Source organism: Setaria viridis, chromosome 5 (assembly GCF_005286985.2).
Source record: "Setaria viridis chromosome 5, Setaria_viridis_v4.0, whole genome shotgun sequence".
In the NCBI taxonomy this organism is placed as follows: Eukaryota; Viridiplantae; Streptophyta; class Magnoliopsida; order Poales; family Poaceae; genus Setaria; species Setaria viridis.
The window spans coordinates 36138989-36161286 of record NC_048267.2 but is presented as its reverse complement, the minus strand read 5'-3'; the positions used below and the strand labels follow the sequence as shown (position 1 = coordinate 36161286).

The window sequence follows — 22298 nt, the reverse complement described above, 5'->3', positions numbered from 1 at the left end:
CGATAAGGATCAGGCCCACACATGATAGTTACTGAGTCTCTTTCTTTATAGTAACTGCAGAGGAAGCTCATCCGCCAGCTGACCGATAGATCATCCAAATTTCTCTGACTTTACTCAGAGACTCATCCATTTACATGGAGAGAGAGAGGGAGCGTGTTCTTTTACCTAAGATCAAGTAGAATATGACCTAGGCTGTCTGCGTTGAGCGCCACTCAGATTGGTGATAAATTGGAGAGAGAGAGAGAGAGAGGAGGGGAACGAGGAGAAAATTCCACTATAAGTATATATCCAACTGAAACTCAAACTCTAATAAATTTAGTGAAAAATAAGAGGGGAGAGATGGACTATATATTAGTTCCTGTTTGAGTTTTTAACTTTTTCATAATGAAATGTTTGAGTTTTTAACTTTTTCATAATGAAAAGTTTCTATGTAGCTCAAACAAACAGCGAACTTTCCGTGCAGTTTTTGAAAAGTCAGAAACTTTTTATATGGAAAGTTGAAAAAACTTAATTTTCTGAACTTCTCATGGCTTTTGAGCGTAGAAAAATAAACACATACCGTAAAAGTTATTGTTAACTTTTTTTTAGAATAAAAAAGTAGCCGCAACTTTATCAGAAAACTACAGAAACTTCCCTTAGACTCGTGCACTGGTTGTCCGTGGCGGGACCGCGGGAGCGGTTGGGGGCCTTTGCCTATCTAACGACGGGCTTGACGAGTACCCGCCGATCCCAGCCCAAGTGCCCAACAACCGCTTTACCCCCGATGAGGCGATAAGCAAGAACAGTAGCAAGCGAGGGCATCGAGCTGACCGTCAGACCATCGCATTTTCTCGACGCCTGACAGCACGAGCTGTCCATCGGAAGCTGCGACATCGCAGGGAAGGAGACTCGCGGTACCATCCGCGGCGAGGTGAGTGCCCGCCCCGCCCCAGCGCCTCCTCCTTCACCGCTCCAATATCCCGCGCGCGTGCGCTCCACACCGTCGTGACCTCCGCCTCCACCCTTGTCCAGCGCCCCGCGCGGCCTGAGTCACCGTCAGCTCGAGCTTGCCTAGGACCTGCGCCTTCTCTCTCTCTCGGTCTCGGGCTCTCGGCCTTCCTTTCCTAGCGGCGACAGCAGGGCGAGTTGCGCTGCCCGCCAGTTCTTCGTCGTGCGACGGGCGCTTCGCCGGCGACGAGCATCCGACAGGGGTATGCCCGCCCATTCCCCTCCCTTCCCGTCCTTCTGCGCGAAATCGAACACCCAAACCCCTAACGTATGGTATTTGTATTCGGATCTGACCATGATTTCACCTACTAAATTCGATTGTTCTTCGCAAGAATACTGCGTCCGCCCCTGCTTCCCCATCACACTCCCGAGCCCCCACCTGCAAGCCCAAATTGCAGAGTAGAAGGCGGTGACTTCAGGGTGCTCCAGATCTCTAGGTGGGGGAGTAGCTAAGCTGGTTCGTTTTGGTCAGCTGTGCAAAACTTGGAATAGGGAGGGGGGTGGGGGGGTGTTGTCTTACTTCTTATAATAGCGCAGCATAAAAATCATCCTGGCAATGTATGGTGTGCCATGCATCAACTTTAATGTATAAAGATCATCCAAGTAAAACGGTGACATGTTGCATGCTGATGGACTATTTATACCAAACCTCTAATGTACAAGTACAATAACTATTCTGATCAAGAAATGGAGCTGGCTTGTCTTTCAACTGAGTTTTCCTTATATTAGCATCTTGTATTGGCGACATAAAGAATGCAACATATCACACTGATATGATATTGAGATGAGTGTATACAGCTGCTGTGCTTCATATATTTAGTTTGAAACCGACTTGTATATTTATGGGTTGCATTGACCATTTGTTGAATCCCACGATCCCTTGCATTCCTACATTGTTTTTTCCTCGACTCAAATAAGTTTAAGTTGAACTCTTATGTAAGCCATTGGGGGGGGGGGGGGGGGGGGGGGGAGGATAGGTCTTTTCTAAGAAATTACCGAGAACATATGCATTAACACATTGACAGTTACTTTTTAATAATTTTTGGCATTGTCAATACACATATTCATGGGTTTTTTTATTCCTGCAGGTCCTGGCACATTTATTTTGGCTGGATAGACTTAGCTTGTTTACTAAGGCTTCCTGGAGATTCCAATGTCCTAGCAGTTGCCGTGGATGATGTTCATTTGTGTTCATTTACTTACGGTCTTGTTCAGGGCAATGGCAACATTAGGAACAATTGAGCCTCTGCATGCGAGTGACCTGTAAGGACAGGAAAAATGGTAAGGAAAGGCTCAGAAGTGTCAGCAAGTAAAAGCTATCCCTTGAGATCCTCGCATAGTAGCGGCAGAGTTCTTCGCTCTGCTTTGACCAAGGATAATAAGGCATGTAGTGATCCTCAAAATGATAGTGCTGCAGCCCAATCAGCTGTGAAAAAAAGAAAAAATGGCAGCCCGTCGGTTAGCCCCAACAACAGTGTCAGGATGCTTCGCTCTGCGTCAAAAAATAAGAATGATGCATGTAGCGAGCCTTTAAATGACAAGACCACTGCTAAGCCAGCTGCAAAGAAAAGAAAAAATGCCAGTCCCTTGCAGGTGGGAAGTCCCAGCAACACCGTCAGGGTGCTTCGCTCTGCGTTAAAAAATAAGGATGAGGCATGTAGCGAGCGTACAACTAACAGGACCGCTGGTGATCCAGCTGCAAATAAAAGAAAAAATGTCAGTCCCTCAAAGCTGGGAAGTCCCGGTAGCAGTGCCAGGGTTCTTCGATCTGCCTCAAAATATAAGGATGAGACATGTACGGAGCCTTCTGTTGAACCAGCTGCAGATAGGAAGAAAATTGCCAGTCCTTCTAAGGTGGGAAGTCCCAATGACACTGTCAGAGTGCTTCGCTCTGCCTTAAAGAATAAGAACGAGGCATGTACTGAACCTCTAAATGATAGCATTGTTGGTCAACCAACTGCAAAAAGAAGAAAAAGTGGCAGTCCGTTGAAGATGGCAAGCCCTTTTAGCAGTGCTAGGGTGCTTCGCTCTACCTCAGAAAGGAAGAACGAGGCATTCAATGAGATTTCAAATGATAATACTGCTGCTCAACCTGCTTCAGGGAAAAGAAAAGGTAGGACACCTTTAAAGACAGATAGCCCGAAGATTGGTGTCAGGGTGCTTCGCTCTGCCTCAGGAAAGAAGAATGAGGCATGTAGTGAGCCTGTAAATGATAGTACCTCTGCTCAAACAGCAGTGAGAAAAAGAAAAAGTTGCCGACCCTCGAAGGATCGCAGTCCCAAGAAGGACTATGTAAAAATTTGTCAAAGAGTTAGATATATATTGAATCGAATGAACTATCAACAAAGCTTTATTCAGGCTTATGCCAGTGAAGGTTGGAAAGGTCAAAGGTTTGTCATTCAAATTATTATGTTTCATATCACTTGCTCCAGTCCATCTCATGCATTTTTCTACTTGTTTCACTCTAAAAAGGATGAATTAGTTGGTAGTAGGTATATGCATTGTGCACAATATCTTCATATACTTTTTTTTTCTCGAACACGCAGGAGAGCTGCGTATCATTATGTTAAGAAGAAAAGGGAGGGGTTTTGAGTCCCGTACAGCACCACACACACACCCTTCACATCATACAAAGAGCACTCTCTCGCCTTATTACAATAGAAAGACCTTGACCACTAACAAAACTTACTCAATGGGTGGGTGGCACTAGAGCGAGGAGATGAGAGATTCCTTGAGCTCCGGCCATGCTCCAAAGGTGAAGCTCCTCCCTAACTGATACCAGGACTCCGTTTATGCTAGGCTGAATCCCATCAAACACACATCTGTTACGATGGTTCCACACACACTGACCAAGCTCCCAAGGTGATGATATAATTAAGCCCCTTTCTTGTCTGACCATCCACTCTATTATTCGTGTTAGCCCAACAACCATCGAAAGAGATATCTTCTGGCTGGGGTGAGAGGGCCTGCAGGCAATATCTTCATATACTAAGTGTCAAGTTGGTTTTCCTTTTCATTTGTAACTGTTATGCAATATGTACTGAAAATTTTTAGTATGATTGTGTGGCAAATAGAACATATCTTGAATTTTGGTTACATACTGGCTGCATTCCATGTTCCACATTTGTCTAAAATGATTTACGCAATGTCTTGCGTTGTTCCTCATCGTTCACATTCCACCATGCATTTCTTTAATTTAATCAATAATTTCTAATTGTGCATTTTCTTCATGCGTTGTGTTGGTGATACATGACTACACAGTTTGGAAAAAATAAGACCAGAGAAGGAGCTTGAACGAGCCAAAGCAGAAATCCTACAATGCAAGCTAAGAATCCGGGAAGCTTTTCGGAATATGGACCTTGTTTTATCCGAAGGGAAGCTTGAAGAATCTTTGTTTGATTCTGCAGGAGAAATTTCCAGTGAAGATGTAGGCAGTTGCATTTTATTCTTGATATCTCTTGCTTTCTTATTTACCCTGGTTTTCAAACTAGGCAGAGATAATTTGTTTCAACTTTCAGATTTTTTGTGCCATATGTGGTTCAAAGGATGTGACTTTACAAAATGACATCATTCTTTGTGATGGAGCCTGTGACAGAGGGTTCCACCAGAACTGTTTGAAGCCTCCCTTGCTAACTGAAGATAGTAATATCCATTACTAATCCATCCTCCTTTGGTATCCTTATATTGCCAAATCATCATTGCATTTGTTTCTCATTTGTAATCGTTTTTGTTTGTAGTACCTCCGGGTGATGAAGGATGGCTGTGCCCTGCATGCGTGTGCAAAGCAGACTCTATAGATGCACTTAATGAACTCCAAGGAAGCAAACTCTCTATTCATGACTCGTGGGAGGTAAAAACCTACAAACTACCTGTACAGCAGAGATAAATGAGGCTAGATTACATTCCAACAAGACACTACTTTTAATCACTGCAGAAAGTTTTCCCTGAGGCAGCTTCACTTGCAAATGGTTCTAAACAAGTTGTTGCTTCCGATCTGCCACCCGATCATATAGAGGACAGTGATTACAACCCTGCATTGGCTGAAGAGGACATGATGAATGAAGACAGGTTTTCTGCAGAGGATGATCGCAAAGGTCAGATTCTGATGTCTCATATTCATCACCTTGTTTGAGCATTCTGAACCTTTTAAAAACAAAATGTTTGCTACTTCCAATAATGCAAGTACAGGGGATGACCTTGGTTTGCCTTCGGAGGACTCAGAGGACGATGACTTTGATCCAGCAGGTCCAGATTCTAGTGAAGACCAAAAATATGAATTGAACTCAGAAGAATCAGATTTCACATCCGACTCTGATGATTTTTGTGCTGAGATTGCTAAATCTTGCGGCCAGGATGAAGTCTCAGCATCTCCATTATTAGATGTGTTAAACAGTACTGGTAGAATGAAAATCAGGGCTGTTGGTAACCAGTCAAATGAAGAAATATCCAATCATGCATTTATAGACATGGAGCTAGAGCAAGGCACGGTGCTACCAATTTCAAGTAGGCGGCAGGTTGAACGGTTGGATTACAAAAAACTATACAATGTATGCCATCTCTCTCGCATCTTTCGCCTACCATTAGTACATGTTTTCTGTATCCAGTGTTTCCTACCTCTTGTGTTTGCTCCTAACCCTAAAACCCTTAGAAATAGTAATATAGTAATAATAACATTCAATAGAAGAATAATTTTCTTGGTCAATGACCATCTCAATTTCATCTTTTAGTGAATCAATCAGTGCACAACTTCTACTGAAACCACATTACACACTAAAGAAAATTATTGCATGCATGGCCTGGCCTTACTTCTTTCTTCAATTATTTCATGCGGCAATATAAAGGAGGCATATGGAAAAGAATCATCTAAATCAAGTGATGATGAAGAGTGGTCTGGAAAAGAACTATTAGAAGGCAGCGAAACAGATTCACTTGGTGAGCAACTTCAGCCTGCAAAACGGTGCTCTAGAAGAGCACCAGCAGGGCAACAGAATAATGAACATACACCACAGAGGGAGCGGCTTCGTGGTTCTGAAAGTGAGCAGCAAACTGAAGTTCTTCGCTCCAATGGCAGCAGTAGCACTGGACGGAAGTTTGGTCCTATAGTAACCCAGGTATAGATATTTAAATATCTCCTTTGGTTTAGCTATCTAGATTTTTCCCCACGCTACTTTGTGTTGACTAGTTGAACAAATTGATTGTAACTTAAGATCAATTATGGCATTGACACTAGATTTCTGTTACAGAAATTGAAGGTACATTTTGAGAAAGATCCATATCCTGGTCGCGTGACAAAAGAAAATCTGGCACAAGAACTAGGATTGACATTCAATCAGGTACTGACTTCTGCATTTGTTCTTCCTCCTGCAAGAACTTCCTGCTGTTTTCTTGTTGGAGTTGTAGTTATGTTTCTCCTGCCTTAATAGTGTTTCTATTAACAGGTCTGCAGATGGTTCTCTAGTACTCGTCATTATTCAAGGGTTGCTTCTGCCAAGAACGAAAAGCATCAGGACAACCATACTAGTGAGAATAATGACAGCACAAATGCGGATAGCATGCAAACCCATGCTGGGGTGATGGAAAAGTTGACTGCGGATAGAAGTGTCATTGTTCCTGAAAAACCGACGATGCAGAATAATCTTAACCAATGTAACAAAGAAGATATGCCACTTTCTGGAACAGAAATTGAGATGGTAGGTTTCAATAGTGCCTGTATTCATTTCTGAAACTAGAAAAGGAACTGTTGCTTGCATGCCTTGGCTTATTCATATCTCATCATTTTTATGTGCTATACTTAAGGAGTCGTATGGGCAAGAATCATCAGACTCGAGTGATGAAGAGTGGTCTGCATTTAGCACACCACGGAAGTCAAGATTACAAGACAATGAAACAGCATCACCTGTTGAGTCACTTCTCCCTCCAAAACGGTGTTCTAGAAGAACACCAGCTAGAGAGCAGAATAATGAACATACTCCTCAGAGTGAGCAGCTTACAGGTTCTGCAAGTGAGCATCGAACTGAAGTTCTTTGCTCCAATAGCAGCAGTAGCAAAGCCTCCAAACATCATTTTGGTCCTATAGTTAGTCAGGTATAAAATACAGCTCTCCTTTTGGTTTAGTTAGTTATCCATTTTTTTCTCGAAACTACTTTGCACTAACAAATTGGTCCAATTAATTGTAATCTAATACAGATACATCATTGACACTGCTTATTTCTGCAGAAGCTGAAGGCACATTTTGAAAAAGATCCATATCCTAGTCGTGCAACAAAAGAGAGTCTGGCACAAGAGCTAGGACTGACATTTAATCAGGTGAGATCTTTGTGATGCATGCTTATTGTATTGTTTCTGTTGTCTTATTATAGTTTCTGTTAACAGGTCAGTAAATGGTTTTCTGCTACTCGTTATTATTCAAGAGGTGCTGCTGCCAAGAATAAAAAACATCCGGGGAAAAATACTACAGAGAATGATAATAGCTTATCCTTTGATGGTGTTGAAGTAAGAGAACCCAATATCGGGTTGATGGAAAAACCGGCTGCAGATATAAATGACACGATTTCTGAAAAATTGATGATCCAAATTAATCTCAATGAAGATATTGAAGAAGATATCCCACCCAGTCAATATACCAGGTGTGAAGAGAGAGCTACTATGACTCCCACTGCCATCTCAACGGAAGTTGGCCCGCCGGGATATGGGCCTGGAGAAAACTTTCTTCAGGTCAGTTCAAGGAATACTAGCTGTGAGCAGAATGTGATAATGACTCCTCCTGCCATCTTAAGAGAAGTTGGTCCACCAGGATATGTGCGTGGAGAAAACCAGGGCAATAATGCTCCAAGGAATATGAGCTGCGAGCAAGGAGTGTTTACGAGTCCTACAACTATCACAAGAGAAATCGGTCCTCCAGGATATGGGCCTGAAGAAAACCAAGGCAGTGGCATTTCGTGGAATATGAGCTGCGAGCAAGGAGTGTTTATGAGTTCTCCGACCATATCAAGAGAAGCCGGTCCACCAGGATATGGATCTCGAGAAAACCAGGGCAGTGGCACTTCGTGGAATACAAGCTGTGAGCAGGGAATGTTTATTAATCCTGCAACCATCTCAAGAGAAGCTGGTCCGCCAGGATATGGGCCTGGAGAAAAGCACGGTAATGGCACTTCACCGAATACGAGCTGCGAGTTGAGGATGTTTACAAGTCCTACGACCATCTCCAGAGAGGTCGGCCTGCCAGGGAATGAACCTGGAGAAGACCAGGACAATGGCACTTCATGGAATATGAGCTACAAGAAGGGAGTATTTCCCACAGCCATAGAAGTTGTTCCTCCAGGATTTGGGCCTGGAGAAAACCAGGACTATGGCACTGCACGGAATATAAGGTGTGAGCAGAGAATGTATACGAGTCCTACGACCATTCCCAGAGAAGTCGGACTGCCAGGATATGGGGGAGAAAATCAGAGCAATGGTGCTTCTTGGAGTACGTGTTATGAGCAGGGAGTGTTTACAAGTCCTACGGCCATCTCAAGAGAAATTGGTCCTCCAGGATATGGGCCTGGAGAAAATCAGGGCAATATTACCCTGTGGACTACAAGCTGCAAGCAGAGAATGTTTGCTAATCATACGACCGTCTCCAGCGAAGGTGGTCCGCCAGGATATAGCATTATAGAAAACCAGGGAACTGGTGGTTCAAGGAATATAGACTTGGAGCAGAGAGCAGTTGTGACTCCTGGCACCATCTCAAGAGAAGTCTTTCCACCAGGATACGGGCCTGGAGAAAACCAGGACAGTGGCGCTTCAGGGAATGTCGGGAGCCCACAAGGTAGGTCTGCACAGAAGGTCGAATTTTCAGATGAGGCTCGGAAGAAGGCTATACAGCGGGAGCTGAGGAGGAGACAGAAGTTCAGGTGATCCTCATGGTGTGAACAATCTGATGCAGTGCAACAAATTTTGACCCCGAATCACTTAAGACTGCAGATCCTGTCTTGCTGGCTAAATGAGTGACGACCTTGGCTGTTGAGAAGCAAAACCCTTGTTGATGTTGTTGTAGCAGTTGCGTGCGTTCCTCTTTAGAGACTTGCTTTGGCATGTCAAGAATTTCTTATGTGAACCTGAAGTATTTAAACGTGCTGTAAATCTATGCAGTTTCCTCTGTTGTACCACGGCTGTCATGTTATCTGGGTTGACCAGCAATTTGACATTGCTGGAAGGGTCAAATAATGCTTTCTGTTTCAGAAATTCACCATTGCATTTGCATCTTTGTGAGGATTATGATTTATGAAGTCATGAACCTGGACGGCTGCCGGCTGGAGGTGCCTGCAACTGGGACGGTGGAACTTGGATCTCGTTTCTTTGCGTGGGTGGTGATCTACATACTTCTCGTGGTCATCTAACGGCTCAGAACCGCGAGTGTTCTTATCAATGGGCTGGCTGGTCTGAAAAGACTCCCGTTCCTGAACAGCCCAGCCCATCTGGTTCTGTCCTTGAATGAATATAACGGCCACCCCGAACGGCTCCCATCCCATCCGATCCCTCCCCGCATTTCAAATTCAAACCCCTCTTCCCCAAGTGCTGCTTGCCGTTCACACCCCATGGCGGCGAGCGCCCTCTCGTCCCCGGCGGTGAGCCGGACGCCGAACCCGAAATCAGCGGCGGCGCCGCCCCCATCCCCATCCACCCGCCGGGCGGTAGCGGATGCGGCGTCGGCGGCTGCCGCGGCGGCGGCGGCGGACTCGAAGGCGCGGTTCGAGGCGTACAACCGGCTCCAGGCGGCGGCGGTGGCGTTCGGCGAGAAGCTCCCCATCCCGGAGATCGTGGCGATTGGCGGCCAGTCGGACGGGAAGAGCTCCCTCCTGGAGGCGCTCCTCGGCTTCCGCTTCAACGTCCGCGAGGTCGAGATGGGCACCCGCCGCCCCCTTGTCCTCCAGATGGTCCATGACCCCACCGCCCTCGAGCCCAGATGCCGATTCCAGGTGCGTCTGCTCCACTTCCACTCTTAGGGTTTTCCCGTTACCTCTCCTCAGATCGAGTATGTAACTAGTGTGAACTCGTTGAGCGCCTGTTTTATGTGGGTTGCTTTGCGGTGCGTGGCAGGAGGAGGACTCAGAGGAGTACGGGAGCCCGATGGTGGTGGCCACGGCCATCGCCGACCTTATCAAGCAGCGCACTGAGTCGCACCTCCGGAAGATCCAGGCCGCCGTCTCATCCAAGCCCATCGTCATGAGGGCTGAGTACGCCCACTGCCCCAACCTCACCATCATCGACACCCCAGGTTTCGTGCTTAAGGTACAGAGGTGAACTTGAGAGTTGAGACTTCTCAGTTCTCAAACTGCAGTGATGGCGTGGGTCAGCTGTCTGATGCTATCGTTTGCTTGCTTGCAGGCTAAGAGAGGTGAGCCAGAGAGCACACCAGATGAGATCCTGTCGATGGTGAAATCACTAGCGACCCCACCCCACCGCCTCGTTCTGTTCCTCCAGCAGAGCAGCGTCGAATGGTGCTCGTCAATCTGGCTCGACACGCTTAAAGAGATTGATCCCACTTTCAGGCGCACCATGGTAGTCATCTCCAAGTTCGACAATCGACTCAAGGTATGCCCGTAGAACAATCAGCAATTCAGTACACAAGGCTGACTTTTTTTCAGTATGAAAAAGTTATGAGTGGTGGTGTGTGCCTTATGAAAATGTCACTATTCTTGATCATTTGAAGGAATTCACGGAGCGTTGGGAGGTCGATACCTTCTTGAGTGCAAGCGGCTACCTTGGGGATAACATCCACCCATTCTTCGTGGCTCTTCCAAAGGACCGTGGAACAATTTCCAATGAAGAATTCCGGAGGCAGATCTGTCAGGTTGATATTGATGTGCTACGTCACTTGCGAGATAATGTGAAAGGTGGCTTTAATGAAGAGAAATACGGATCACACATTGGGTTCAGCTGCCTTAGGAAGTATCTCGAATCTGAACTTCAGAAGAGGTACAAAGAAGCTGCTCCAGCCACCCTGGCATTGTTAGAGCAGAGGTGCAGTGAAGTCTCAATGGAACTGACGAGAATAGATTCCAAACTACAAGCAACATCTGATGTCTCTCAGCTCCGGAGATCGGCGATGCTTCATGCCGCTTCTATTTGTACACATTTGGTATTACAAACATAATGCAACTTAATACTCTCTTCTAGTGCCGCTGACACTTGATGAGCTTGAACTAACTAACATTTCTTCTTCTTCTTTTCTATCAAAGCGTGCATTACTTGATGGAGCAGCCGATCCAGCTCCAGAGATATGGGGGAAAACTACGGATGAGGAACAAATGCATAGTGGTATTGTCAGCTGGCCTGGCATTAATGTGCCTGTAAAACCTGCCAACTCCACTCTTAAGCTGTATGGCGGTGCAGCTTTTGAGAGAGTAATGCATGAATTTCGTTGTGCAACATACTCAATGGAGTGCCCACAAGTATCAAGGGAGAAGGTACTCTTTAGTCTGTGACTACTATGTATACACAGAACTTTTGGGTGAAAATAGCTGAAACTATAATGCTGATGTCACTAGGTTGCGAACATACTACTTGCTCATGCTGGAAGGGGTGGAAGCAGTGGGTTGACTGAGGCAGCAGCTGAGATAGCCCGTGCAGCTGCACGATCATGGCTTGCTCCTCTTATTGATACTGCATGTGACCGGCTTGCGTTTGTCCTACAAAGTCTGTTTGACCTCGCTATGGAGCGCAACCGCAATAAGGATTCACAATGTAAGAGTTTTTTTTTTTAAATTCTGGAGTTAATCGTGTCACTATATTAACATGGATGGGTACCGTTTAGTTCATAATGAAGTTGATTGTTACTGTCCTTAGCTGTAAGTTCTTTCTACTGTGTGTTATGACCAATCATAACTATTTATCTTTTTTTTCTTGAACATGTTCGTAAAAAAAAGGTATGGATTGCATTTTGTACTGAACATATAAAGTTAGCCATCTGCATTCCCCAACTTCAGAAAATGCACATTTTTGCTATAAATATTGAACAATTTTCCCATATCAGCATGGTCATTTACTGGTGAGTTAGTTGCTTCCCAGCTTCTTTTTACCATGGATCACTTTATGGATATATTACTGTTTTAAAGCTTTAAGTTACCATGGCATCTAGTCCTGTCAGTTTTTATGTTGTCAGCACTCAATGGTATTACTGCTTTCGCCATTTGCAAAATGTTTTTTTATTCTTATCTTTTTTTTTGGCATAACAGATCAAAGTGTCGAAGATATGGATGGCTATGTTGGCTTTCTTGCTGCTCTCCGGTGCTCATATTATAAATTTGTCAAAGAATTGTCCAAGCAGTGCAAGCAGATAGTGCGACATCACCTTGATTCAGTTACAAGCCCCTACTCCCATATTTGCTATGAGAGCGACTCTCTTAGTGGCATTGGATCTGTAGCCAACTCCATGAATAGATTTAACCACTTTCCTGGAGTTACATCCTTTGATCTATCAGACAGTGGATCGGCATTAGACGAAGCTCAGGAGAACATGCCTCCAAAAGATCAGCAGCATATGACACCACCTACTAAAGGAAATGAGTCAAAGGACATTCTCAGAGAAAGCCAGTTAACAGTACCTGAGACACCTTCTCCTGATCTTCCATCGGATATACACGGCGGTAAGAAGAAAGATACTGGGATCCCGAATGACGGTGGGCCAAGGAAGAGACATGCAAGGATGGCAGCATATACCAATAGGAATCACCATAACAACAGTATCATTGGTGCTGATGACATAGGCTCAAAGTCAGGGTCATCATACTCCACCATCTGTGCAATATCTGCTCGATATTTTGCCAAAATGCGGGAAGTCCTGATTGAAAGAAATGTTCCCTCTGCATTGAACTCTGGATTCTTAACACCATGGTATGTTCAAACTGATAATTATGTCAGACATTTTCCTCTTTATGCTTGTTCAGTTTGAGAGTTTACTATAACATCCAGATTGAACTTGATGTTTTGATCTAGTTGGCCAATCCACCAGTACTCATTTCCAGATCACATGTCACTGAACTCACAACTGATTTTGTCAACAGCTGAGCACATGATCATATTTGAGAAGAGTAACCAGTAACCACTATGGAACTAACTGATTGCATGGGCATCAAGCACTATCACAGAAATTTTCAGTCTACTGTCATCCATGAAAGTTGCACATTTCAATTTTCTTTTGGCACTAAATTCTTTGATTACCAAGATTAACTGTCTGGTTCATTCAACTTATTGCTAATATTAGACGTGAACTGTCTGAATCAATTTTTGGCATAGCGCCTAGCACATTTAGTAGGTCTTTAGTTGTGTGTCAAATATCAGGATGTTAGCAGGTTGTAGCCTTTTTAATGTTATACATGCCTGTCCAGTGCATTTGAAGCTGTATTATTTGCTGACCTGTTTCTTCCACTGGTGAAATGCAGCCGTGAAAGGTTGTTTCTGGCACTTGGCTTCGAGCTCTTTGCTGTGAATGATGACAAGTTCATGGACATGTTTGTCGCACCTGGGGCTGTTGACACTATCCAGAATGAGCGCCAGTCTCTTCTCAAACGTCAAAAGATTTTGCTCTGCTGTCTGAACGAGTTCAAGAACATCTCTCGGGCCCTGTAACGATGATCTTTCTGGAGCGTCTCCTCAGGCCCGTATTCATGAGCTTAACGAATCCCCCTGCACATGGTACAGTGAGCCCGGGGTTGTTTTATTGCAGCTGCATATTCTTCATTATTCCCATTCTTATGTATCTTTCGTGGCACAAGCTATTTTCTTCGCGTCAAATTCCTTGTTGACAAGGTCTGTACCACTGTATGTCTGTTCAGCTTCAACATTGATATTATTGGTGCTTGACGAGTCGAATAAAACTGTTGACTTAGAGTTCTCATCTCATAAGTTTGTGCGCAGGCCCTGCATAACTTTATACAAATATCCAGCATATGTTTGTCTGCTTGGATTGTTTCTTTATTACTTGGAGGTTACTTGTGCGAGAGTGCACCATTAAACCGATTCAACAGGTTTGGTCTCTGAACAGACAAGGCGAAGCGTGTTAAGGTGCACACCTAATAAATATGAGAAAAATAGACCTCTCTGACCATATTTTTCAGCTGCTTGTCCTGTCATCTGCATGGAAAACAGCCGGTACCAGGCAACTTCTTCAGCTTACGTTCCCATTTCCCTGTCACGCTTCCCACTTTACTCCCTGTATTCACAACTGTTTTTTCTTGCATATCGAGCCACTGCGTTTTATGACACTTCACTCGTTATAGCGATATATTTCGTCGTGCAAGGAGTGAATACTGTCTTGTTGCTTTCCAGTAGTACGTTTTGGACTCGCTGGCAAGCTAGTCTGCTGATTTCGAGGGCGTTTGGTTATTTTTGCTTATTTTTAGCACGTGTCACGTCGAATGTTTAGATACTAATTAGAAGTATTAAACGTAGACTATTTACAAAACCCATTGCATAAGTGGAGGCTAAACGGGGAGACAAATCTATTAAGCCTAATTAAGCCTAATTAATCCATCATTAGCAAATATTTACGTAGCAACACATTGTCAAATCATAGACTAATTAGGCTTAATAGATTCGCCATTTAGCCTCCGCTTATGTAATGGGTTTTGTAATTAGTCTACGTTTAATACTTCTAATTAGTATCTAAACATTTGACGTGACGGGTGCTAAAAAGAAGCATGGAAATCAAACCAGTCCGAGTAGAAAGGGCCTGCCTACCTGATTCACTTTGCTGCCGTGGAAGCGTTTGGCAAAGCCTCTAGATGAGACAATGCTGAACACAGTCAGATTTGCACATCATGCTCATGTGTCATTTCGCGTCGACTGACTCCGTGAATCTCAAGCACCCAACTGCTCCGTTGGGCTACCTAGTTGTTCCTTGATGCTTTTTGGCCCTGTGCCTTGTCTTCTCATCGAAATCATCAAGCTGTGCAAATCTCTGTACCCGGATGCAGCAGAAAACGCCACCCCCACAAGGCCATGTACCTTTCAGAAAGGAATGTCTTGCAGGGCATCCATATCCCCTGGTTCTTTTTATAGCGGCATGCATTGCTCTCCGTCTAATTGTTGAGGGTCCATGGATGGTGGCGTGTCCTATTCCGCCATGTTCGGCGAGGCGTGGGACTCGGTTTGGCTCAGCTCGGGGCCCCTGCGCCTTGTCCGCCACTGGGGCCTGCAGCTAGCAGATGCCTCCCAAGCTGCCATCCATGCTATGTGCTTCGCCGAACGCTATGCAGTGGATCTCAGCTCGCACGATCTGCTTGGTGCTGCTGATGAGTGAGCCCTGGCTCTCAAACCGTGGAGCACAGGGATTTAGTGAAAGAGAGCATATGACGGAGGAACCGGTGCCGGATCGCCCCCACCATTTCGCACAGGCAAAGCACCAGATCCAGATGGGGCATCTTCTCGTGATCGATCTGGTCCTCCACTTGCGCTGTGGCGCTGTGGATTGTGATCCATGAGACCATGGGAAGTGCAGACGTGCAGTGGCGAGGCATGGAACCGAACCGAACCGGAAGTGCCAGGGGAAGCCAGCAGATCAGCTGCAGGAGGCTTACCAGGTTGGGCGCACGGATCGAAGAGCACTGGCCCATGTTACTCCACTCCGCTACAGACTGTATCGGGGTTACGCATCTAGAGATCTTGGCGGCTGCGCGATTGATCGGAGTCATAACGGCACTCGGCACTTGGTAGCTAGATCGCTCTCTCCAAAATGGAAAGTGTGGTAGTGTGGGCTAGCTGAAGGTGACAGCAGGTGTGGCCGGCTAGCTGGAGCGATGGCCTTGTCATGGCCACTGTTAGATGTGGATTCGGCCGGGATGTGGCCGGCTGGCTGCACACCTAATTTGCCGGTCAAAGAAAGAAGGTTTAGTGGCCCCAGACGTGGAAACGCCGGAGCTAACACCTTCAATTCCCTTCCTACCGGAGATCGACCGGAGACTCGCTCGTCGCCAGGCATCAATGCGGAATACTACTCCTGCTGTCATGGTGTGATCTACGGGGTCTGACAAAAATGCATACCCCAACAAGGAGGTGCTTATAGAAGGAAATATGCTTGCCATTTGCGTGCAACCACACTGACAGAAGACGACTCGGAATCAACCTACAACTGGCAGACGCGGCACCGGTCACGACGGTATTTTCCCGGGATGGGATGGAGCACACTCCCAGTCGCAGCGATCCACGCTCCGTGCTGGTGGGCATGCATCCCCAGATCAGAAAACGACGACGTCCGATACGGCAATATATACCAGCCACAAGAAGCTGGAGCCGCCGTTGGCGTCGCCAGGCGACCGAACCACCACCACCGCATGATTGGGACGACGCTGGGGCCGGATCAGAGCTGAAGTGCACTCCAAGAAGACCAAGACCACCACGAGCGGCGGCAGCAGCAGGAGGCGGTGTGATGGGGCGCTTGACCGAGGGCGTTCGCTGGCACGTCCCGTTGGCGTTGGCGGGGACAATTAATGATTAGCCCGGCCAAAGCGACCAGACAGCGCTCGTGCCGAGCTGGCCCCGGCACGGGTGGGGCGGGAGGATTCGCTCGGCCGATCACCTCGGCCGCGCGCGCGCGGGCAGCCCGGCACGCGGCGCCGCGCACGGGCGCACGGCCTCTCGTGCGCGCGGGGCCGGCGCCCGGGCAACCTTCCTGTGCTGCCGCCACTGGCCACGCTGGCCGGCCGTGTGGCGGTGTGGGTGTGGGACTGTGGGTGCACGCGCGCGCGCGTCCGGTCGCCGAGGTTGCGAGCCTGGCGGAAAAGGATAAGAAGATTAGGGAGATCGCTTGGAACGCAGGGGCCTCATCCGACTCCTAAATATTTTTTTCCTCAAATACGCAGAAGAGCTGCTTATTATTGGACTAATAGGTAGAAGACAATTACACGACGCCCGTTTGATGGGTTGCTTAGTTTTTCTCGGCACGGTTTACACGGATGTTGTGATTACAAAAAACAGGCAACCTAGTGAAGGGAACTACCCTATGAGCTAAGGCGTGCGCAGGCTCTCCAGTGCCGCGTTACCTGCTAGGATCCATAGGTCAGCCTCCGCCCTGATCTTGGACAGGAGATCCTGCATTGTTGATGCTCCATCTCTGAAGACCCGCTTGTTCCTCTCCTTCCATACTTCCCAAGAAGTTAGCGCCAGAAGGGAGTCCATGCCTGCTTTCTTGCCTTGTGGGGTTATATTCCTCAGCTGAGTCCAGGAGAGAAGTGAAAGATCTCCAACGGGCGCCTGTGCAGGGAGGTTTATTGCAACCAGAATTGAGTACCAGATCTGCCGCGTGAAGGAGCAAGAGACGAGGATACGATCGCAGGTCTCTGGTTCCTGATCGCAAAGGAGGCAGTCAGCATGAGTTTCCAGATTATGCCGTCGTCGTCGATCCGCCGTCCATAAGCGCCGCCTGATGGCCGTCCTGATGGCCGCCGCCTGATCCGCCTGATGGCCGCCTTTAGGGGAGCCCGTGTACTCCAAATCCGGTTTGCACCCCGTAAAGGTATGGATCCGTGATGTAGCATCTTGTAGGCAGATCGAGCAGTGTATGTACCATTTGCAGTCCAGCGCCAGATGAATCTGTCCTCCCGTTCCGGGGCTAGTTGGATAGCCGTCACTGCATCCGACTCCTAAAATTAGACATCATACTGTTTCCGTGCAGAATTTGTGTGTTCCAAATGCAAGCTTAACCTCCTTCGATAAGCAAACAATGATTCATCATGATAGCAAGTTTGACGAGAGAAGTCGTTTCCATTAATTGGCGCTACGATGTGAACTTCCAACTTCCAATTATGCGATTTGATGGCTCCAAACTTGATCAACACTACTAATCCTTTTTCTCTACAGACGCTAGGTGGTCAATCTCCTGTTACTGTGAGCACAGTAGATCGTCCGTCGTGTCATACTCGGTAGCTCGCCATCCATCCCGGATCAATATAATCCACGATTCATTCCACGTACAAACAAGCTCACCGGACTTTTCCACGCATTTTAATTTGCAGCAGCGACGAAATGTGGCCAGCAGCATCATTTCCAAGATTCCCCCCTCACAGGTGGCATGCAATGCAATTGTCGTGTGCCCTAGCGGCTTGGCTGCTTCACCGAGCGGCGCTGGTCGCCGGAGGGGGGAATAGTCAAACCAATAGAGAGCCCGATGCCGCCCGTGTAGCCGTTAAACGGGAATTGGATGCCCGCTTTCTGTCCCGTCCTTTTTCTCATCGTGCGCCCAAATTTGGACCGTGAACACGATTCGATTTCCACAATCATCCCGGAATTTGTCCGTGGTTACGTCAAAAAAAAAATAGAACACAGCTGAGAGCCTGAGAGCAACTGATGAGTACAGATGAAGATTGAAAAATCGACAAGTACTATGGACGAAACATGCACTCTATGGACGTAAAGTAGGGTGCATTTCTACTCATTTCTGGTATGTGACGCCGTCTCCACTAAAAAATTACTCGTCTTCTCGTTTTTGCGCTCTATAGGATGTTTGGATTCATAGACTAATTTTTAGTTCGAGTCATATCGAATGTTTGGATACCAATTAAAAAGACTAAACGTGAACTAATTATAAAACTAATTGCATAAGCCGTGGCTAATTTGCGAGATGAATCTATTAAACCTAATTAGTCAACATGACTAATTAAACTGAACAGATTCGTCTCGCGAATTAGCCTTCGTTTATGCAATTAATTTTATAATTAATCTATATTTAATCGATATAACATGCTAAACTTTAAACTTTATTAATCCTCGGGTCGGGGCGGTACAGTATGAACTTTGAACTGAAGCACTGAGCCACGCGCACGGCAGGACCAAAAAATTCTTCAAATGCAGAGCCCAAGAAAGGTCCGGAGTCCAGGACGAGGCAGTCAGGCCTTAGGGAGGGTCAGGACAGGAGGAATCATTGGTGGTGGCCCAGGTGCAGGAGTGCAGCAGCGGCAGGTAGAGGGACCGTTTGGTTTGAGTGATGGATAAGCAACTTAAAATAAGCAATTTCCTTATGAAACCAATCACACTTGCTTATTAGGTTACTTACGAGGCTGCTTATTTTTAGCAACACAAGAGTTGCTTATGGGGATTAAAAGGTGCACTTTACACCTTCTACCCTCATTCAATGCACTCTACTCCTCTCTCTCTCCAAACAGATAGGAGCAAATATGACAATGTCTACCTCATTCAATGCTCATAAGCAGGGTATCCAAATAGCTAGTTTAAAAATAAGCAACTTCAAATAAGCAACTTTAACTCAAACAGGCCCAGAGTCAGTCAATAGGGAGCTTAAAAGTCAATGCGTCCAGCCTTTTCCATGGACACGAGAATCTTTGGACCGTTCCTAACGCGTGAGACGCGACCAAAAATGAGCCATGAGCAACCACCCAAATGCTAAAGCGCTCCTCGCGTTCCACTAGAAAAAAAAAATCTACGGCATCTTCCCGAGCAAGCGTCCGGCTCTTTCTCCGTTTCAAGTTTCAACGGCGAAGTTGCCCTCGTCAGTAGTCTTCGGACTTCGCTTTCCCTTTTCCACGGCATCGTCACGGTAAATTCACATGTTTCTCGCTTTCCCTTCGTTACGCTAAATCATGCAAATTTACTATCACTACTACAGCTTTCCAACCACCCTTCTAAACCTTTGTCATCGGACCACTCTCCACCTTCCTAGATGAACATCTTATTTCATCCGCTCAAAGCCTTCCAATAACTTTCATCTCCTTTCTTCCTCATCATCTCCCTTCGTGATTGTCCATCCTCCTGCCCAAATTTCTATATAGCACCTCAACCTTCGCCGTCCTCCACTTTGACCAATAATTTTTCACCGCCTATGATTGTGAATATAAGCACCACCATGAGCAACTCTTGCAACGACCGTTGCTCTGAGTGCAATTGTGCCTCTTGCCCCCGTTCATCATGTACGAAAATTCTCAAAATCTGGTAACAAGCCAGCGAAGTCTCCTCCATTTCACAACGTTGTAGCCTCTACTATCCACGTTTGCACTCTCATTGTAGATGAACTTACTTGCCCCAACACCTCTCACATTAGATTAGATGAACAGCTAGAATTGACTTATAATTATGAAATACCATGTACTGTATATTGCACCGAGAATAAGTTTGATGTTTTTCATTTTGTATCGTTTCCTTATATTCCTTTTTGCCAATAGGTGAGTGGCTACATCACCATTTTCTCTGTACAGTACATGATATTTGTATGTCTAGGGATATCATTGATTTAAAATCGCAATTAGCCATCTAAATCCATAAATTGTCTCAAGTTGTTCTGAATTTTGTTCATCTATGTTGGCTGCACCTCCTCCAAAATATCAGTGACTAACTTTCGTTAAACAAAACACAAAAACAACTACTTTAATATAATAATAAGAACCATTCAATGGGTGGATCAAATTAAACACAGGCTACGCTTTTTACCACAAAAGAGCAAAATTTCAAAGCCGGCAATTTCAGCTGTCCCGCAAAGACATTTATGTTAGTTAATAACAGATGAGTGATGAAGTGTGAAACCAAGACCCAAATGGGGACGAGTGTAAATAGCAGGAACTATGAGGTTCAGTCCACAAGGTTATCCCTTCTGCTTCCCCACCACCACACTACCCAACACAACCGAGCAAAAAAGAAGAGGAAAAGGACAAGAAAAACTAGACGAAAACCAACAAGAAAAGAAACCCGAGCGAAAAGAAACAGATTTTGGAGAGAGAAAGTAGAGGAGAGAGAGACCATGCATCCAAAGTCTCACTCACACCACCAGCAATGCACCTCTAACTCCCATCCCCCGCTCTTCCTCTCTTCTTAACCTCCCCACCCTCTTCCTCCACTCAAATCCTCCTCCTCCCCTCGTCGCCTCCTCCCCGTCCCCCTTCTCCTCCTCTTCCTCTTCCTCTTCCTCACCAACGCCAAAACCCAGGAAGGAAACCCACACTCACTCAATGGAGGTCTCGACCAAGCAGCTCCTCCCCGTGCCTCATCGGCAGGACCCCAACTCCCCTTCCTCTTCCACCTCTTCGTCGTCGTCGTCCTCCACCTCACCGTCTCACCCCCACCACCACCGCGCGCAACCCCACAACCTCCCACCGTCCCCCCGGCCCATCCCGCGCACCATCGACACCACGCCGTTCCCCACCACCTTCGTCCAGGCCGACACCACGTCCTTCAAGCAGGTCGTCCAGATGCTCACCGGCGCCGAACAGCCAGCCAAGAACGACGCGACGACGGCGGCAGCGGCCGCGGGCAGCAGCGGCAGCGCCGGGACCAGCGGTGGAGGCCAGGCGGCTGGCGGGCCGTGCCGGCCCAAGAAGCCGTCTTTCAAGCTGTACGAGCGGCGGAGCAGCATGAAGAACCTCAAGATGATCGCGCCGCTGGCGATGGGCCCGCCGCCATCGCCGCGGAGGGCCACGCCGGAGATCCTCTCGCCGAGCGTGCTGGACTTCCCGTCCCTGAGGCTCAGCAGCCCGGTGACGCCGCTGACCGGCGACCCCTTCAACCGCTCGCCGGCTTCGACGTCGTCCTCCGAGGAGGCCGAGCGCGCGGCCATCGCCGAGAGGGGGTTCTTCCTCCACCCGTCCCCGAGGGGCGCCGAGCCGCCGCGCCTGCTCCCGCTCTTCCCCGTCACCTCGCCCCGGATGGCCGCCCCCGCGGCGGCGCCGTCCGAGTGATCCGGCCCCGAGATCCCACCTCTGATCGCGGGCGCGCGCGCCTCCATCATCATGGCTACTACCTGGACTACTACAACCCTCACCTCTGGTCTTGTAAGGTGCTTGCTTCGCCGTTGTTCTTGCCTTCTTGATCGACGCCTGCTGCCTGTCTTCTCCTGCTGCTGCTGTAATTTTTGCTCCCTTCTTGAAAGGAAGAAGGGAGTTTTTCTTCCTTTTGGAGCGGCGACTCGCGAGCGATCGTGCGATCCGATCGAGCCAGGCTGGACTCCTTGATCGCACGCGGCGCCTCCGAAACGAAGTGATGGATGGATGAATTAGTAAATTAATTAATGATGAAGATTACTATTAATCTCGAGGTTAAGTTAGGTGTGCCTCGTCAGTTTCGTCTCCTGATTCTGACCGGTTCGCTGTCCGCACTCTGATGTCAATTCTGTTCGCCTTTTCCCTTCATTTCCTGTTCGGTTTTGATTCCTCCTGATCCCGGCCCGCTGTTCGTGCGTCAGCGCTCATAAATACGGTTCCTTGTAATTTTCCGCGTGCATGCAAAATCTGGGGAGGAGAGCCATAATAATTCTGTTCAAAATTCGGTGTACCAGCAAGCAACACTTGCAGCACAAGCTCGGGCGCGCACGTCTCGACATCGCGTACTGG

The 22298-nt window shown here is 47.1% G+C and overlaps 3 protein-coding genes across 3 annotated transcripts; all 3 read left to right on the top strand.

The window, feature by feature from the left end:
* Positions 1–744: 744 nt before the first annotated feature.
* On the top strand, positions 745–9137 carry LOC117857927 (uncharacterized). The gene is made up of 13 exons (XM_034740850.2): positions 745–910; positions 2076–3377; positions 4249–4414; positions 4506–4629; positions 4725–4837; positions 4922–5081; positions 5176–5534; positions 5829–6098; positions 6231–6320; positions 6426–6677; positions 6784–7071; positions 7204–7293; positions 7360–9137. Exons 2-13 carry the CDS (start codon positions 2266–2268, stop codon positions 8884–8886), a joined length of 4551 nt encoding a protein of 1516 aa, XP_034596741.1. The 5' UTR covers positions 745–910; positions 2076–2265; the 3' UTR covers positions 8887–9137.
* A 349-nt stretch (positions 9138–9486) lies between these two features.
* On the top strand, positions 9487–13867 carry LOC117857928 (dynamin-related protein 5A). Its single transcript, XM_034740851.2, has 8 exons — positions 9487–9947; positions 10069–10260; positions 10357–10563; positions 10682–11110; positions 11211–11438; positions 11520–11715; positions 12207–12864; positions 13413–13867. The coding sequence occupies exons 1-8, from the start codon at positions 9567–9569 to the stop codon at positions 13597–13599; spliced, it is 2478 nt and encodes an 825-aa protein (XP_034596742.1). The 5' UTR covers positions 9487–9566; the 3' UTR covers positions 13600–13867.
* A 6717-nt stretch (positions 13868–20584) lies between these two features.
* LOC117859165 (VQ motif-containing protein 4) lies at positions 20585–22097 on the top strand. The gene has a single exon (XM_034742367.2). The coding sequence runs from the start codon at positions 20922–20924 to the stop codon at positions 21645–21647; it is 726 nt and encodes a 241-aa protein (XP_034598258.1). The 5' UTR covers positions 20585–20921; the 3' UTR covers positions 21648–22097.
* The last annotated feature ends 201 nt before the right edge of the window (positions 22098–22298 follow it).

Excerpts from the sequence above, each read along its gene's own strand:
- LOC117857927 (XM_034740850.2), top strand. The coding sequence starts at position 2,266 with ATGGTAAGGAAAGGCTCAGAAGTGTCAGCAAGTAAAAGCTATCCCTTG. Across the intron at positions 4,630-4,724 it reads TCCCTTGCTAACTGAAGATA|TACCTCCGGGTGATGAAGGA; the intron begins GTAATATCCATT and ends TTTTGTTTGTAG. Across the intron at positions 7,294-7,359 it reads TAGGACTGACATTTAATCAG|GTCAGTAAATGGTTTTCTGC; the intron begins GTGAGATCTTTG and ends TTCTGTTAACAG.
- LOC117857928 (XM_034740851.2), top strand. The coding sequence starts at position 9,567 with ATGGCGGCGAGCGCCCTCTCGTCCCCGGCGGTGAGCCGGACGCCGAAC. Across the intron at positions 9,948-10,068 it reads AGCCCAGATGCCGATTCCAG|GAGGAGGACTCAGAGGAGTA; the intron begins GTGCGTCTGCTC and ends GGTGCGTGGCAG. Across the intron at positions 10,261-10,356 it reads CCCCAGGTTTCGTGCTTAAG|GCTAAGAGAGGTGAGCCAGA; the intron begins GTACAGAGGTGA and ends GCTTGCTTGCAG.
- LOC117859165 (XM_034742367.2), top strand. The coding sequence starts at position 20,922 with ATGGAGGTCTCGACCAAGCAGCTCCTCCCCGTGCCTCATCGGCAGGAC.